Raw genomic sequence first — 17,453 nt, forward strand, 5'->3', positions numbered from 1 at the left:
CGCCCGCAGGCCACGACCGAGCGGCAGCTGGGCCGGCAGCGCCGCGGGCAGCGCTCTGCCCAGTCCCGCCGGAGGAAAGCGGCCGGACGCCTGCCGTCACGTTTACAAGCGAGTAGGTTTGCCCCTGAAGCGGGATCGCTAAAAGAAGCACGGAGAGGCGTACGCATGTTGGTCTGGCAGTCACACCCGGGACTTTATTACAGAAGGACGGGGGAAAGCCGGCCCTTCGCGCTGCCCTTCACACCACTTCGGCCAGGGGAAGCCGCACTCCCACCGCCAGCAGCTTTGCTACGGGAACCCCCGTGAGACGCTGGGGACAGGGGACGCCCTCCCGTTACTTCCCGTGGGCGTGTGACGGCTCCGAGGCGCCGCCCGCGCTCCCAGGCGCTGGCCGGGACCAGCCGCCTCCCCCGCCGCCGGCCCGCGCTGCCGGCCCCCTCCGCCACCGCCCTCCTCGGCCTGTGCCCTGGTTGGCTGCGGTTGGCGTGGCTGCCCTCCGGTTGGCTGGTCGGTGGGAGGTGTGTGGGGCCTGGGGGCGGCCTCTTGCCGGAGTAAGATGGCGGCCGTGACCGCTCTGAGGAGCAGCTGCCGCACGGCGGGGCGCCTGGTAAGGGGAGTAGGGGACCCTGCGGGTGGTGGCGGTCGCGGTCACGGTTAGCCCGTGAAGGGGTGGGCAGTGCGCGGCGTCGCCGCCTCGGCGGCGGCATCTTGAAGCTCTGTTGCTTCCCTCCAGCCGGGAGCGAGCGGGGGCTGCGCGGCAGACCCTCGGAGCCAACACGACACGCTCGCGGATTTGCCGCCTCCGCTCAGCCCTCCCGGCCGCCGCCTCCCCCGCGCCTGCAGGCGGGCAGTGCCCGAGCTCCTCTCCCCGCCTCTCCTCCGCAGCGCCTCCGGGCGGGCAGTCCCCCAGCCCGCCCCGCCGCTGCCCCGCCGTGCGTCGACACAGGTGCCCGTGTTCCCCGCAGACAGGCAGCCATCAGCGCTCGGCCCCGCACGCGCCCCGTTCTGCCGCGCTGCCGGCGGAGCCCGCCGAGCCCGCCCGCTGCTCCCCGGAGGCCAGAGGGTCCTCGCTCCCCAGGGACCCCCGGAACAGGCTCCCTCCGCCCCGCGCTGCTGCCCCTGAATGTCTTCCCTGTTGCCTCCCCGTTCTTTCCTGTGGAAGAAAAAGCCACTGTAACGATCACCCTTTTCTTCCGTAACGTCTTAGCCATCTGGTTCGTTGCGTTGCCTGTACGTTGCCCTGCCATCACCGCTCCTCCGCCCCCGCATCAGCCCCCTTTGCCTACTGTATCTGCACAGAGACGGTGTAGTTACACACACGGAAAGGGGAAACGTACTTCTTTCAGTCCCAGGAGCCTTGATATTTGTAAATGTCCTGGTTTCGGCAGGGATGGAGTTAATTTTCCTCTCAGTAGCTGGTGCGTTTCAGATTTTGTATGTGAAGAATGTTGATAAACACACTGATGTTACCAGTTGTTGCTAACGAGACCAAGGACACTGTCCAGTTTTCCAGGTCTCGATAATGTGCAGGAAGCTGGGAGGGATACAGGCAGAATAATTGACCCAAACTGGCCAAAGAGTATTCCATGCCATAAACATCATGCTCGGTACCTAAGGGGATGTTGGCCAAGAGGGCATGGCTCCCTCCTTTGCTTGCTGCTTGGTTTTGTTTCCGTGGTCGCTGCTCGGGACAGGCTGTATCAGTCATTGGGACATCAGGTGGTGAGAAATCGTGCATTGTTCATTTTATGTATTTTAGTATCCCTGTATTTTGTTGTTATCATTTTCCTTTGCTATTCTAGTAAACTGTCTTAATTTCAATCCATGAGTTTTCTTCACAGTTTTCTCCTCCATCCCGCTGGGGAGGGTAAGGGTGAGTGAGAAATTGTGTGGTGACTAGGGCTAAACCACCACAGTAAATTAAGTAGTTGAGATACCTTACCCTACTTCAAGAAGTGAATCTACTTGGTTGCCCTTTAGGGAGCTTATAATCTCACAAGCATATACTATTATGAAGACTTACTTTGTGCTTTTTTCTGCCTTCTTACAGTCTCCCTGCTGTAGTGAAAAGTGTTGGTTTCCTATTGTCACTGCTGTTTTGTGGAATGTCAGAAAAAAACCCATCTTTTTATTGTAAGATAATCCAAGTGAAAACAAAATTAAGTATCAGTTCTAGTTTCTAATATTATTTTTGCTTTTAATAATAATTCGTATTGTATTTTGAAAGCATAGTAGTGAGGAATTTTTTCAGTGATACTTTTGTAATTATCTAGTTCTAGGCTACATACAAGTCATTTTACTAAATAAGAATATTGAAAAGACAAGTTTCTTTTTGGTTTTCTTTCTAACTAAACCATCTTCCTTAAATCCAGAGGGAGAGTCTGATAAGATGAAAAGGCTCATCTTATCTATGTGTGTGCTGAACTATAGAATTGGCTGTTTATACTGTGTGTTTCCTGCAAGCACATTTTAAGTTTTGGTGGATACCAGTTCTTCTTGTGACCATCTACCCTGAAACAGTGATAAGATCCAAGAAATTATATGGTTATTATAATATGAAAGGACTTTATTTTAATATTCTTAATGCTTTTGCAAATGCTTTGGCTAGCAATGGGAAGAAGGACAAAGTAATGGTGGTTGTCCATGGGGGCTGTAGGTTGTGAAGAAGAAAGAAAGGAGCCTAGGGCATCTTTGCATTAAGTGGTAGGGAAATAGCAGTTACCTGGACATTAGGACAAGGTTCCAGTTATTTAGGTGAGGAATAATGTCTGAAGTCATTGACTTTGAGCACAAACTATTCAATTTGACTTTGAAATTCAGTGTTGTTACTTCATTAGGTAATCAGTTGCCTGCAGGCTGCACAAAAACATTTTGTTCTGATGTCAGCAGTAGAGTTTTAGGATCAGTGATGATTTAGAAAAGCATGATGGTCTTCCTTTTAAGGAAACAACCAAGACTGAACTAAACCGGGGCAAGGCAGTTCTCTCCCAAATAGCATAGAGCTCCCATGTTGTCTTAGTTTAAACCACACATCTTAGTCAAACAGATATCAGTGGCTGAAGTGCCCTCAGTATCAGTGGGAGACTGAAGTGGGTCCTAAGTTTCTTCTTCCCACAGCAACTCCGCACTTTGAAGACTTGACAGGAAAGGTGTTATCTTACTCTGGCATTATTGCCTTTGAATTGTCATATAGCGTAATAGCGGTGACATAAACATAACTGCTAGTACTCTGCTTGTTGTGGTTTTTTTATTACTATGTTTTTCCAGACATCAAGATACATATATGGATGTGCTATGGATGTTAGAACTAATTTTATCTTTTATATGCTTTTTTTAGTATGCTTTACTTCCTTATTCAGCATTACACAGAAAATAGTATTATGGTGATTAAATACTGGAGTTAATAAGCACAGACTCTTTATTTCATGGATTTTAATTTTTCCTCTTACTAGAAAGGAACATTGTTCTGTGAAGAGATTGGGTACTGTGTTATTGCTTTAACATACTAGCACACCAACTTTTTAGTAGAGAATGTGCAAACCTGCAAACCAAAAAGATTCAGTTTTTGAAAAATGCAGTAGTTTTGAATTATTCCTACCGATATAATTTGAAACAGCATTAAAACTCTTCTGTAACAAAACCAGTCTGTTTTCTTGGCAGTGATATTACTAATTCACTACCTGCATTGTTTACCAAATGTTAAAAACACATGGAAAGCATTATGAAACTTCACATTTAGAAATAGTTCAGAGATTTGATGTGCTTCTTGTGATCATCTTCACAGGTAAATATTGGATATTTTCCATGTAGGGTCATAAAAAGAGAAAATAGTTTTAAGTTTGGGACAAAAAGATGTTGTTGGACAAAAAGATGTAATTGTGGACTCAAGTGGGAAGAAAAACAGAATTAAAAACAGGAGAAAATAGGCTTGTGAAGATGTATGTTGTATACCAGTTTTGTAACTGAATGAGAATTTTAAATGTGTTTGTAAAATAAGATTTGTCATAGCTTAAAATTACCATTTTACTTGATTTTTTAATAGGGGAAATTGTTTGGAGGACTAATGAAAAGAATTTATTATTTGCTCATTATAGGAATTAGAAAAATACTTATTCTAGATCAACAGATAAAATCTTATTGGCAGTCAGCTGAAAAGTAACTCAACTTTGTTGTGTCCTTTGTGGTAGATTGTGTGGTATAAATATTTGTTCCTAAAATAAAGGTGATATTAAATATCACTTGCAATACTGGAATAAATAATATAGAAAATGTGTACATCATCAGTTCAGAATTGTACAGTTTTCTGAATAATCTACTTTGTAAAAGTTTAATGTAAAATCAAATAGCTGAACAGTTTGGGGAGTGGGGAGGGCAATGAGGAAGTTTCATATGATCTGTAATTATTGAAAGGATTTTTTAAAAAATAAGTTAAAATTAACTTTCCCATGCAGGTATGCTGTTTTCTGGCTCCTCTAAGAAGATAATTTCTAAATTTTACAGTTTTGAGCTACTTGAGGTACATTGTAGCACCTGAATTTTTTTTCATATCTCTAAATTAATTAGAGATAGTATCTACAGATAAATTGTTATTTTTATTAATTTTACAGCACTCTAAGACAACATAACACCAAAATTACATTAGATTTAATAAATCTTACTAAATAAGAAAAGGTCTGAACTAACTTCTGTTGAGATTAATGATAAAATGCCTGTTTATGTCAATGGAAGTGCTACTGGCTTTGCTTTTGACCAAAATCATGACTGATTACATAATGCTTTAAAGCATATAGTTTTGTCTAAGGAACCTTTCAGAAAATTCCGTTGACCCTTTAAGTTGATTTCTAGATAAATATAATTGTAACCATGAAAGAAAACCATCTCATGCTCAGTTCTTAAAAAATGTCATTAAAGTTGATGTGAAATTCTATGTACTTGGAGATCATTGCCTCCTATATAGTAACAGAAATAAAAAGGCAACACTGTATCCTCTGGTGTGAATTTCCTTTCTAATTAGTACTTCTGATCCACCTTTGATTGGAATAAGAACTGACAAAGAAAACTATGCTGATTTTTCCTGCAGTCTAGGGGACCCTTCTAGCATCCGTTCTGGATAAGAATATTTCAGATGGCCGATGTAGTTGATATTATGTATGCTTTTTGTGTGTGTGTCCTGATTAATTGCTTAGAGAAACAATAGCAAGTATGAATCTTTTACCAGATTTGTCATGATTTTTGTTAATTGGTTATGTTATTGTGGCTTTGATCTCCCCATGTGTTGTGTTAGTGAGAGAAGTTAAAGAGTTGGCAAAGCTTGTGCTAATTTAATGGTTGTTATACATTCAGTATGTATTAATTGTGTTTCCATGAGAAATTATCTTATATAAATTAAAATTAAACTATTTTAGTATTACTGTTGCATCAGGAATATTAAATGAGCTCTACATTCTCGGTCCATTATATTAATACTTGAGACTTTTTTCCTCCAGGTTTGCATTCACCGTGTTAGATCATGCAGCAGCGTTCACTTTATAAGATCAAAATATGTGTGCGTGTTTGACAAATCTGCCCTCAAGTTTAGTCATCAACAGCGATTATTCAGAACATCTGCTGGTAATCCTTTTCATAATAAAATAATTTATTTTATTTTGCTATTTTATGACTGTTATGCTAGTTGTATGTAGACTATTTTTGATGCATTCAGATTTTTCTGTCTGGTATCTTGTATTTAGTATCAAACATGTTGTATTTTCTTATTGTCTGTTTTAAGTTTCCTGTGGCCAAATTGTCCAGTTTAAGCTTTCTGACATTGGAGAAGGGATTACAGAGGTGACTGTGAAAGAATGGTAAGCTCTACTTTCTCAGAAATACACTAAGAAATCAGCAAGTGGTTTAACAGCTATATTATCAATTATTTATCTCATCATATGTTCTCTGGATTACTAGTGAAGTTTTTCAAGTTTCATTTTCTACGTTTTAAAACCTTGTATATACTGAGCTTTACCTTTTGTTTATTTACAGTCTAGTTTATTTGGGAGTAGAAAAAGTGGAAGGAATGGAGTGCCCTAACTGCACCTGTATATAGGCTTTCCTTCAGTGATTAATGCTTTTAGAGTGAGGAGGTCTTTCTTTTATTATAATTACTTAGGCTGAACTTAAGAAACAAATGTCTAGTCTGGAGAACCCACATAATTTTATCCTATATCCCTTTTCTATTGACTTTAGTAAAAGATTCGAACAATTGAATTGTTTGTAAAAAAACAATGATGAACGGATTAAGCAAAATCAAAGTGTACAGTGAAGGAAGGCAGCATTGAAAGGCCTTGTTCTTTGTACAAATAGGTGAAAATACATCTTTTTGCGTAGAAGACTGTTTCCTACTTTCAGTTTATTTTCTGAAACTGATTGTATACTGATCTTGGCAATTTGAAACTAAAAACTTCTTAGGTTCAGACTAAGCTAGGCTCGTTTTTATTTTTAGATGGCTTATAGTCTGTCAAGAAAACTCTGTTTTACTAAAGTAATAGTAAAAATATATGTGTGATGATATTGTAAATCATGTGTCATTTCACACAACAAAGGTTTCTGCAGCAGTCAGGCAAATGGTATACAGCAAATGTATCCATGATGTAGAATTTGTCTTCTTACCTGGAATGTGTTTTCATGTTGTGGGGATGTACATAACTGAACTAGTTGAAAAAATACACAGCATAGATTTTTACAGTTAATATATTTTACACTAGTCTATGTCTTTTCTCTTAGGTATATAAAAGAAGGTGATAGCGTGTCTCAGTTTGATAGCATCTGTGAAGTACAAAGCGATAAAGCTTCTGTTACTATCACTAGTCGTTATGATGGCATCATTAGAAAACTCCATTACAATTTAGATGAAATTGCTTTTGTTGGAAAACCATTAGTGGACATTGAAATCGATGCTTCAAAAGGTATTGTAAGCCCTTTTTTTTTCTCTTGCATCTTTCATTTGTTGTCATAAAACCATCAGTGACAGAGGAGTTTACTTTCTCCTCCTGAAAATCTTAAAACTGGTTTTTTTTTTTCATTTATAAAATCAAGAAAATTAAGTAGAAGAAGCTGTGATATTTTATTAGGATTTAAAATCTCAAAAGCCAGACTTTTCCTATTGAAAATTTAGCTTAAGCAGCAGCCTTTACCGTGCTATGTTCTCATTCACAGTAGCTCAGAGTAGGTGTTAAAAACTTCAGCTGTGACAGAACCACAGAATAGTTGATGTTGGAATTTAACAAATTTGTGATATTTTAACAAATGCTCATGATGTAGTGAAGTTATTTTTTTTTTCACTTTTTCTTTGCAGGTGTTGCCCCAGAAGAAGATGTTGTTGAAACACCTCCTATGTCTCACGAAGAACACACTCACCAAGAGATAAAAGGTCATAAAACATTAGCAACCCCTGCAGTTCGTCGTCTGGCCATGGAGAACAATGTAAGTTTGCTGAATCAGGACCTGCTGCATTTTATCTGTCATTTATATAGCAGTTTGACTGACTAGGAGAACGTTGATCTAGAGGAAAGTACAGTGAGAAATTGCATGTTTTCAAATACATTTTGAATGTGTAAAAACTGTTGTAAAGACAAAGAGGATTGTGCTTTCTAATAGTGAATAGGAAAAGAATTACTGGGCTTAAAATGCAGCCAGGATGTTTTAGGCTGGAGATTAAGAAAACCTTTTTAGGATAAAAATAATAAAGTATCAGAATAGCTTCATGGGACAGATGAAGGAGGAGGGAAAAAATTGAATCTCAGCTTTAGCTACCTTTTTCTGGTTTTCAGATTTGTATTAGAGCAGAGGATGTAGTAGGTGATCTTCTAAGTGCTTTTTCTAATTCTTTTCTTTCCTGTGAATCTATGAATATTCCATTGGTTTTCAAAGCTTGTGGTGCATTTTTTGGAGAAAAATAAAACAATAAGTAGAAAAAATGAAGTGACAAATTCCTCAAATTAATATTTCACTATTGATCCTGTGAGATAATTAAGAAGTAAGTAGTTGTCCTGGTTTTGTCTGGGATGGAGTTAATTTTCGTTCCAGTAGCTGCTGTGTTTTAGATTTAGTATGAGATTTGGTATGTGAAGGATGTTGATAACACAGTGATGTTATTAGTTGTTGCTAAGAGATCAAGGACTTTTTCCAGCTTTCCAGGTTTTGCTAATGTGCAAGTGCAAGAAGCTGGGAGGGGTACAGCCAGTACAGCTGACCCAAACTGGCCAAAGAAAGTATCCCATACCATAGGCATCATGCTCAGTATATTAAGGGGGGTTGGCTGGTGGGCAGAAATCTGGAAATCACTCTTCCAAGGTCACTGCTCGGGATCGTTCTGAGATCGCTCTTGGTTCTGCTCTGTGATCGCTGCTCAGGACAGGCTGTATGGATTGTTGGGTAGTGAGAAGTTGTACAGCATTCATATTGTGTATTCTGTTATTATTATAATTATCATTATTAATATATTTATTTTATTGTTATTATCTCTTCCTTTGCTATCCTAGTAAACTGTCTTTATCTCAACCCACGAGTTTTCTTATTTTTACCCTTCCAATTCTCTCCCCCATCAACCTGGGGCGGGGGAGGGTGAGCGAGCAGCTGTGTGGTGCTTAGTTAATGGCTGGTGTTAAACCACGACAGTAGTATTTATAGTTACTCCTTAAAGTATGCAATTAGACACCTAGTGGTCCTTCTGGATGATTTGAACAATATTGAGTACCTAATAAATCATGGAATGGGAAAGAAAATGGTAGGTATGTTAGATTCCAGTAACTGGAATAATTTTTAACTGTATTTCACAATATAGGAATTTTTTAAATTGCTGTAAAATGAAAGTGTAATAGCTTGTTATGTACTTTTCAGATTAAATTGAGTGAAGTTGTTGGAACAGGGAAAGATAACAGAATCCTTAAAGAAGACATACTCAATTACTTGGCCAAACAAACAGGAGCTATTTTACCTCCATCACCAAAGGCTGAAATTATCCCACCTTTGCCAAAATCAGAGACTATGCCAGCTGCTACAAAGGACAAAGCACGCAAAATTCCCGTACCTGTTTCTAGACCCATTGTGTTTTCAGGAAAAGATAGAACTGAACCTGTAACAGGTAAATAATGAAATATAAAATATTGAGACTGTTCACAGTAGACTAGCAGTAAATGTTACTCAGTGAACAGTTGATCCCTTTTGATGGGAGTGCGTTTCATATTATTGTCATGCAAGTGATTAATAGGAAAACATTCTGTCTAAGAAGGTGTTGCATGAAATCATTATTTTATGAAGTAATTGTTCATATTTTGGTTGGATGGAGTTGGGCTGCAAATTGCACTTGCTCATTTTTCATCAGTATTTCTTCAAGTGTATGCTGAAACAGGTAGGAATTCTGAAACGTGTGAGTTTGTCACAGTATGAATTGTTATGCAATTAGTGGCAAAGTTCGGTGAATTTAAGGGTTTATCAGTGCTTAATAATAGCATACTTCAGCATTCACAGTTTTCTGGAGAAGAGTGCAACAAAAAACACCAAGGTAAGAAAAAACACATTAAAAGAGGAAGATAAAAGTTTTTTGCTTGCCTTTCAAGCCATGTTTATTTGGAGAGGCTGGAAGAGTAGTGCAGATTACTGTGTTATGATTTCAAATACATGCATACATAGGAGAGATATGCAGTCATATAATCTGAAATACTACAATCATAAAAATAGAGTTGAATGTGCTGAATAACTGTTGATCCTAAAATGAGCTTTACCCTTTCCTTTTTTTTTGTTATGGTTGGGTTTGGTTTTGTTTTGTTTTGTTTTTAAGTTGTGTAATTTGTTTAATGGAAACAAATAGTTAAAATTTCACCATAACTTCCCAGAAGCTCATTTTGTTGGTTTAAGTCAGTGAATACTTTCCAGGTTTTCACAAGGCAATGGTAAAGACTATGAGTGCAGCCCTGAAGATACCCCACTTCGGTTACTGTGACGAGATTGATTTGACTCAGCTTGTTCAGCTGCGAGAAGAGCTGAAATCTCTAACACAAATTCGTGGAGTTAAGCTTTCCTTTATGCCTTTCTTCATAAAGGTGAGATGTGCAGCAGACCACTATATGGAGTACTTATGCAAATTTTGCCAAAATCTGATAAATGATTGTTGTAAGTTTGAAGCACCTCTATCATCTAAATAATTACCGATCGCAAGAAAAATATCAACTTTTCTTGTTTGTTGAACCACTTTTCAATTTGCTGTTGGAATTGTGGTTAGGGTTATATGATAGAACAGTGAAAATTTTTTAAATATTAATGGGGAAGGATAGAGCAGATAAAGCATTGTTCGTTATGAGGGCAAGCATTACTAGGTGTTTGAATTACACAAAACAAATTTTGGAAACTGTCAGTATTTTTTTATGAGCTCCATTAAAATGAATAATTGTCACTCAAGTGGAGAGCTGAGAATTACATTCCTGCTGAATCCCATAACTTTTGTCTTGGGATATTTGATTTGAATTGTGAAACAGAAATAACAAATGCAGATTCAACTTCAATTGTACTTGGGAAAGGGATTATCAGTATTTATATGTCTGTCTTACACGTTTGGTTTTTGTAAGTTATCTTTTTCTTCTGCTATCCTAATAATGACAGAATATCAACAGACAAGTTTAGGACAGTTTAAGCCAAATTTAAGTGCATTGAGGAAATCCATATTGTTATTAATCTAAATTGTCTCCCACCATTCCTTCCGTTCCATGCAGCACTCTGGTTATTAAAAAAAAATTTTTTTAAATCTATATTTTTTTTCCTTTTATATTTAACAGGCAGCCTCTCTAGGATTATTGCAGTATCCCATTCTTAATGCTTCTTTGGATGAAAGCTGTCAAAATGTCACATACAAGGTTTGTAAACTACTAATAAAAGTTGTGAGCAGAAAACTTAAACTAACAGCTAACAAGGGCTTTTCAGAATGTGTGAGTTAAATGTAAGAACCAAAAGTATGGTCTTGTGCTGGAAAATAACTTGTGTATCCAGATTCTAAGATTGGATTTGATCTTATTTCAGTAGTTTGTTTAATGACAGTTACTTTGTTATTCAAGCTTGTCTCAAAAATGCATATTAATGTAGTGATATCTTGTTTTTTAACTGAAGACGAGTCAAGTATTTAAAATGAGAACATTTAAAATCTAATACAGTAATTTTTTAGTAATGGCACAGTGGTTCCACTGAGCCGATATCTATATATAAAGTCATATTTTAAACTCAGTTTTGATAAAAATTATTTAATTTTCATACAAGGTGCTGGATTGATACTTTTGGGCAGCGAGTGTCTATTTTCTTAAGTGATGTGTACGTGCTTATTGCAGTATGAACTCCTTTTGTGCTATTTTATCACTATATCTCAGATTAATCCTTATATATTCCTTCTAGCAAATGAAAGGGAACTTGGTTTCCCATTTTTTTTCTTTAATTTTAGTGTTCTCTGTAAAATTTGCTAATCATGCTTTGTTACCCATGTAATCATCCTAAAGGGAAATATTTTAGTGCGAAATTGTTTCCAGGATTTTATATTTCCTGGATGTTAAATTGACAAAATCAATTTGCACTTTGCACATGTGGAAAGCTAATATTTAAAAATTTACATCCCCTTCTCCACTCAAAGTTGTATAGAGGAGTTGCTTACTACAGACAGCACTTTCTAGGTTAAAAAGATATATAAAAAAGACATTATTCAAGTACATTTTTATGTAAAATATATTTTGTGTTAATGTCCGGTTAATTAAACTTGTTGCAGGCTTCGCACAATATTGGAGTTGCTATGGACACAGAACAAGGTTTAATTGTCCCAAATGTGAAAAATGTTCAAGTCTGTAGTGTGTTTGAGATTGCTTCTGAATTAAATCGCCTGCAGTCCTTGGGCTCTGCAGGCCAACTGGGAGCAAATGACCTAACTGGGGGAACATTCACCCTTTCAAATATTGGCACAGTAAGTACAGGAAAAATGAGAACTTACAACTCAGAACTGCTTCTGAAATTAATCATAGAATCATAGAATCATAGAATAGTTAGAGTTGGAAGGGACCTTCAACGGTCATCTAGTCCAACCCCCCTGCAAGAAGCAGGGACATCCCTGACTAGATCAGGTTGCTCAGAGCCTCATCCAGCCTGGCCTTGAACGATTCCAGGGATGGGGCATCCACCACCTCTCTGGGCAACCTGTTCCAGTGCTCTACAACTCTCATTGTAAAAAATTTTTTTCTCATATCTAATCTAAACCTACCTCCTTCTAATTTAAACCCATTACCCCTTGTTCTATCACAACAGGCCCTACTGAACAGCTTCTCCCCATCTTTCCTGTAGGCCCCCTTGAGGTATTGGAAGACCGCTATCAGGTCTCCCCGGAGCCTCCTCTTCTCCAGGCTGAACAGCCCCAACTCTCTCAGCCTGTCCTCACAGGAGAGGTGCTCCAGCCCTCTGATCATCTTTGTGGCCCTCCTCTGGACCCTTTCCAACTGGTCCATGTCTTTCTTGTGTTGGGGACTCCAGAACTGGACGCAGTACTCCAGGTGGGGTCTCACCAGGGCAGAGTAGAGGGGCAGAATCACCTCCCTCGACCTGCTGGCCACGCTCCTCTTGATGCAGCCCAGGATGCGGTTGGCCTTCTGGGCCGCAAGGGCGCATTGCCCACTCATGTTGAACCTCTCGTCTACCAACACTCCCAGGTCTTTCTCCTCAGGGCTGCTCTCGATCCAATCCCCGCCCAGCCTGTATTTGTGCTTGGGATTGCCACGACCCAGATGCAGGACCTTGCACTTGGCCTGGTTGAACTTCATGAGGTTGGCACGGGCCCACCTCTCCAGCCTGTCCAGGTCCCTCTGGATGGCATCCCTCCCTTCCAGCGAGTTGACGGCACCACACAGCTTGGTGTCATCGGCGAACTTGCTGAGGGTGCACTCCATCCCACTATCCATGTCGCCGACAAAGATGTTGAACAGGGCCGGACCCAGCACGGACCCCTGAGGGACGCCACTCGTGACCGGTCTCTACTTGGACATTGAGCCGTTGACCACCACTCTCTGAGTGCGGCCATCCAGCCAACTCCTTATCCACCGAGTGGTCCATCCATCGAACCCATGCCTCTCTAGTTTAGAGAGAAGGATGTCGTGCGGGACAGTGTCAAATGCCTTGCACAAGTCCAGGTAGATGATATCCGTTGCCCGTCCCTACCTTACTAAAGCCATACCTTACTAAAGTTTCATATGCAATGAATAAAACCTGTAGCAATTAATGCAAGAGGTAATCTGCTTTTAATTTAAAAAAAATTTAAAAAAAAATTGTTAACTAATATCTCTGGTGTTTTCTTTTCTAGATTGGTGGTACTTACACCAAACCAGTGATACTACCTCCTGAAGTAGCTATTGGAGCACTTGGAAAGATACAGGTATATTAACTTTATCTCAGTGATGTGAGTGTTTAGCTAACTAAGGTCATCTACTATGAAAATGAAATGTGGAGTGTCCCTTTGTTTTGTTTTTCTCATATAAACATTTCCTCTTTATGTTACAGAAACTGCATAGTTTGTTATTGAAAAGTTTTGTGATGTTTTTAGGTGGCTGTGCAGAGACACTATATGTTTTAATAGAAGTTTCTTATGCCAAAGGTTTAGATTTGTTTTCTGGAATACTTTTAAATTTCACTCAAATTTATGTTTAGCCTTCTAGTTAATAAGAAACAACGTAAATATATTTTTACAAGTTTTGCAACATGGCAGTAGCATTATTGCTATCATCAAGGAGAAAGCTTGAGACTAAAAATGTATTCTGATAATGACATTTAATTTCATAAGCCAGATAGCTGAATCCATACAGAACTCTGTATGGTGAAGGCAGTTTCATATTTTCTGAATTTCAGGCTTTAATTCTTTAATATAGACATTTGAGATCAATGCTGGACATGAAATGAGTATTAATTTGAAATACTTCTTAAATGTTCTTCCTATTAGGCTTTTGTTTAGGGGATGCTTTAAGTAAACCGTCACTTTGAGCACTAACAGTGCAATAAGCTATTCAGGAAGAAACTTTTCAGTCAAAAAAGGTTCTCACTACTTCAGTATTTCCATGATGGTGGAAACAGGATATGATTGTTTCTTATGTAGGTTTGCAATATATTCTAATCCACAGCACAAACAATAATGGGAAGGTCTTTGTTTTTTGAATGGCACTACTGCTGTCTGTCTAATTTAGCAAAATGTTTAAATTTAAATTAACAAATTAACAATTAAAAATAAAGATTTGTTAATGAAAGTGTTTAATACTTCCTTTTTTTCCTTCCTCTGATTTTTAGGTTCTTCCTCGGTTTAATGGAAAAGGTGAAGTATTTAAAGCACAGATAATGAATGTGAGTTGGTCAGCTGATCACCGCATCATTGATGGAGCTACAATGGCCCGATTTTCTAACTTGTGGAAATCTTACTTGGAGAACCCTGCTTCGATGCTGCTAGACCTTAAATAAATAAAGGAAACCATGGCAGGAATATGCCTTTAAACTTTGTGGATTAGACTGAATAATTATAAAAGCTGGCTCTGCTAGCATGTGCCCTTTGCTACTCACATTATGTAATTATTTTATGTGGTTAAAAGTTCTCAACAGCTGATATCAATCTATCAATTATTTGTTACTACTTTTAATTAGTAGTGCTGTAATTTCTTCTACAGCAGACTGTCAAACTTTATAGGTCATGGTGCAACTTCTGAATATGGTGATGGAATGTCTTTATTTTGCCTTTTATAATACATACGGTTGTGAGGCTGGTGTGACTGAATGACACTGATCTACATTTGCAGAATTTATAATCCGATTAACCTGTTCTGAGGGGAAATACTCGTAGTTTTTCCTTGGTGGACACGTAAATTTATTTTAACAAATAATAACCAAATTCCCAAAAGAAGTTATGCAAAAATCATATACAAATAAAATGCCTTTTATGCTTCTGCTGTAAGATGTCCAGAGAGCTTTCTGTTGTTTAACTGAGTAAACCTCTTGAATCTTTTGCTAGTCCACATTTTCCTGGAAATTACTTGCACAGGTACTCCTTAGCAAATTATAAATGGAGAGGCCGTATTTATTCAAATGTTTACTGATAACATTTATTCATACCTATCAGGGCCTTAATATTCTCTAGAAGATCCTGTATTTTTATAGGCTGGAAGTAGTTGCAGTCCTTAAATACTTTATAGCTGTTTCTGTTTCTTACAGAAAGCATGTGTCTATTTGAAAAAAAAAAAAAAAAAGAAAGGAAGGAAAAAATAAAGAAAAAAAGGAGGATCTAATTTGTTATTCTGTTGTTAGGTAAGCCTGACAGTAAGCAGAACTTGTTTTAAAAGCTTACATTGTATTATTGATGTTCAGATACTAAAATTTAACCGATTAATCACATACAGCAAAGATTAACATTGAAAAATACTATATGAGAGAACTCAGATATGAGGCACATAATGAACAGGTTCAAGTTAATGCTTTCAGAACAGACAACAGCTATGCGGCTTTAAGGTAAACTAAATAGATAATGAAGATTGCACTGATTATTTAACAGGAGATATGAAGAAAACTGTTGGATATAAATACCTTCTAGAAGCATAAGTTGCAAACAGACATAATAAAAGACAGGTACGTGGCCTTGAAAATTAATTTGTGAGGCACAAAATAGACATTTTCTCCTTTATTTAGATATACCAAAACCTGCCTCTACAGGAGCGTTATCCAAAATTGTAGACCAAAGTTGTCTATTGCATTTAGCTGTGAAGAAGCAAGACACAAGCTACTGGAGGTAAAATCTCTGCTATCTTTGATGCTGAGACTGAGCAAGAGGAAAGCTGGTAGCATATGGGAGGGAGCATGGGAGCATACCTGTAAGGTGCTATTTATATTTCTGTAGTGGTACAAGGGTCTTTTATATATAGATAATTTCTTGCAAAGTTTGACTAATATATTGTGCTTATCACTTGCTTCATTTTTATCAGATTTATTTATTCCTAATAAAAAAAATATAAAGCCACAAAGAGTTGTAGTAATATTGTTTTTATTTGTGAATTTTATGCTGACAATCCTGTACAGGTGACTCAAACGTCTATTTCTTCTTATCTTAAAGAACCTACTGCACTCAAGACTACCAAAAGAACACAGACTAATGGCTACTTTCCTACAAGTATATTGTTGTGGTAAAGGCTTAGTATGAATAGTATATTCTTTTTGATCTGCTAACCATGGAAAAAATAAATTGAGGAAATACAAGTATATGATAGAAAGCAATAAAGTGATTTTGAAATATTTGAGACAGAATAATTTCGCTTACACAGGGAGCCTGAAATTTCTTTATCTCTCAAAACTCCAATAAAAGGAAAGGTTATTTTTTTTCCCTAGCTATAATTATCTGTCTGTCTTAAGGAGGAGGAAATGAAGTAGTTAGCTTTTTATTAATGAGTTTTTTAGATAATGAAAAAACATTTATTAAAAAACACTGTAGAGATTGAATCTGTACCAAAACTGGAAGAAAAAATACCTATACCAAAGAAGCTGTTGGATCATTTTTGCATATGTGTAACTTTTGTTTTAAACAAAAAAAAACAAAACAAAAAAAAAAAAACAAAAAAACCCACAAAACAAAACAAACACCACCAAAAAAAAAAAAAAAACATTAGAACATTGAAAGCTAAAGCAGTTAGTGTCTTTCTGAATAGGTATTCGTGTTCAGGTATTTAGCTGGTCATAGACTGGAGAGGGTTTTTTTGGTTATATAGTTCTATGTGGTAATGCTAGAACCTAAGACTGATAATGAGGAAGAATTATTTCTACTGAAAGAGGCTTATAACCAGATCAATGATACTGTAAAAACTTCATATTCACATTTTACACTCCAGTGCAAGAATTGGTTAGAAATATTCAGTCTTATGGCCTCGGCCTCAGATAGCCACCCATGATTATTGCTGTCTCTCTCTTTCCATTTGGTTGGAGAAAAAGATTCTGACAGAGGAGTTCTCCTTTTATCTTCTCCAAGGGCTCTTTGAAGAAATAGAATGTTAAAAATATTTCATAATTGGAAGCATGAAGAGGGGTGAGTAATAACCCCTTTACACATCCTGATACAAATTACTTTTCTGTCTGGACTTTGCTAATTTGCACTAAAATTCTTCAACAAGAGAATTCTTCAGCATTGGCAAAAGTAATGCCCCCATGAGTAAAATACTTGGTGATGTAATACTTCTTCTAGTCTAATTAGTCAACGTTGCTGTTTAATAGCACTTTGAAGCTCAGTTATCTTGCAGATAAACATTACTAGAATAAAGCAAGTAATTGTTGTTTTGAATTCAAAACTAACTTATTTTTTCATTGTGGAGCATAACAAGTACTCGTTTGTTCTTTTTGTTCACATTTTGTAACTTTTGTTAATGAGAGTCCAGGAGTTTAAGCGAGTC

General features: G+C 38.0%; 1 protein-coding gene across 5 annotated transcripts; it reads left to right on the top strand.

Annotated features, from left to right (window-relative positions):
• The first annotated feature begins 494 nt into the window (after positions 1-494).
• Positions 495-16,043, top strand: DBT (dihydrolipoamide branched chain transacylase E2). Of its 5 annotated transcripts, XM_086754040.1 has the most exons (14): positions 3,697-3,784; positions 4,452-4,505; positions 5,485-5,610; positions 5,768-5,843; positions 6,760-6,941; positions 7,331-7,458; positions 8,875-9,118; positions 9,910-10,076; positions 10,806-10,883; positions 11,777-11,968; positions 13,352-13,423; positions 14,326-14,379; positions 15,238-15,330; positions 15,709-16,043. In XM_086754040.1, the coding sequence occupies exons 1-13, from the start codon at positions 3,697-3,699 to the stop codon at positions 15,289-15,291; spliced, it is 1,515 nt and encodes a 504-aa protein (XP_086610166.1). In that variant the 3' UTR covers positions 15,292-15,330; positions 15,709-16,043. The 5 variants fall into 5 exon arrangements, with proteins under 5 accessions (XP_086610168.1, XP_086610167.1, XP_086610166.1 ...); XM_086754038.1 differs by having other exon boundaries at positions 15,238-16,043; XM_086754041.1 differs by lacking the exons at positions 3,697-3,784; positions 15,238-15,330; positions 15,709-16,043 and adding an exon at positions 502-607 and having other exon boundaries at positions 14,326-14,988.
• Positions 16,044-17,453: the final 1,410 nt, after the last annotated feature.

This window comes from Chlamydotis macqueenii, chromosome 8 (assembly GCF_036417535.1).
Source record: "Chlamydotis macqueenii isolate bChlMac1 chromosome 8, bChlMac1.mat, whole genome shotgun sequence".
In the NCBI taxonomy this organism is placed as follows: domain Eukaryota; kingdom Metazoa; phylum Chordata; class Aves; order Otidiformes; family Otididae; genus Chlamydotis; species Chlamydotis macqueenii.

Coding starts and splice junctions, on each gene's coding strand:
- DBT (XM_086754037.1), top strand. CDS start 3,697: ATGTTAAAAACACATGGAAAGCATTATGAAACTTCACATTTAGAAATA. Junction 3,785..4,451: donor TCTTGTGATCATCTTCACAG/GTAAATATTGGA, acceptor TTTCCCATGCAG/GTATGCTGTTTTCTGGCTCC. Junction 7,459..8,874: donor GTCTGGCCATGGAGAACAAT/GTAAGTTTGCTG, acceptor TGTACTTTTCAG/ATTAAATTGAGTGAAGTTGT.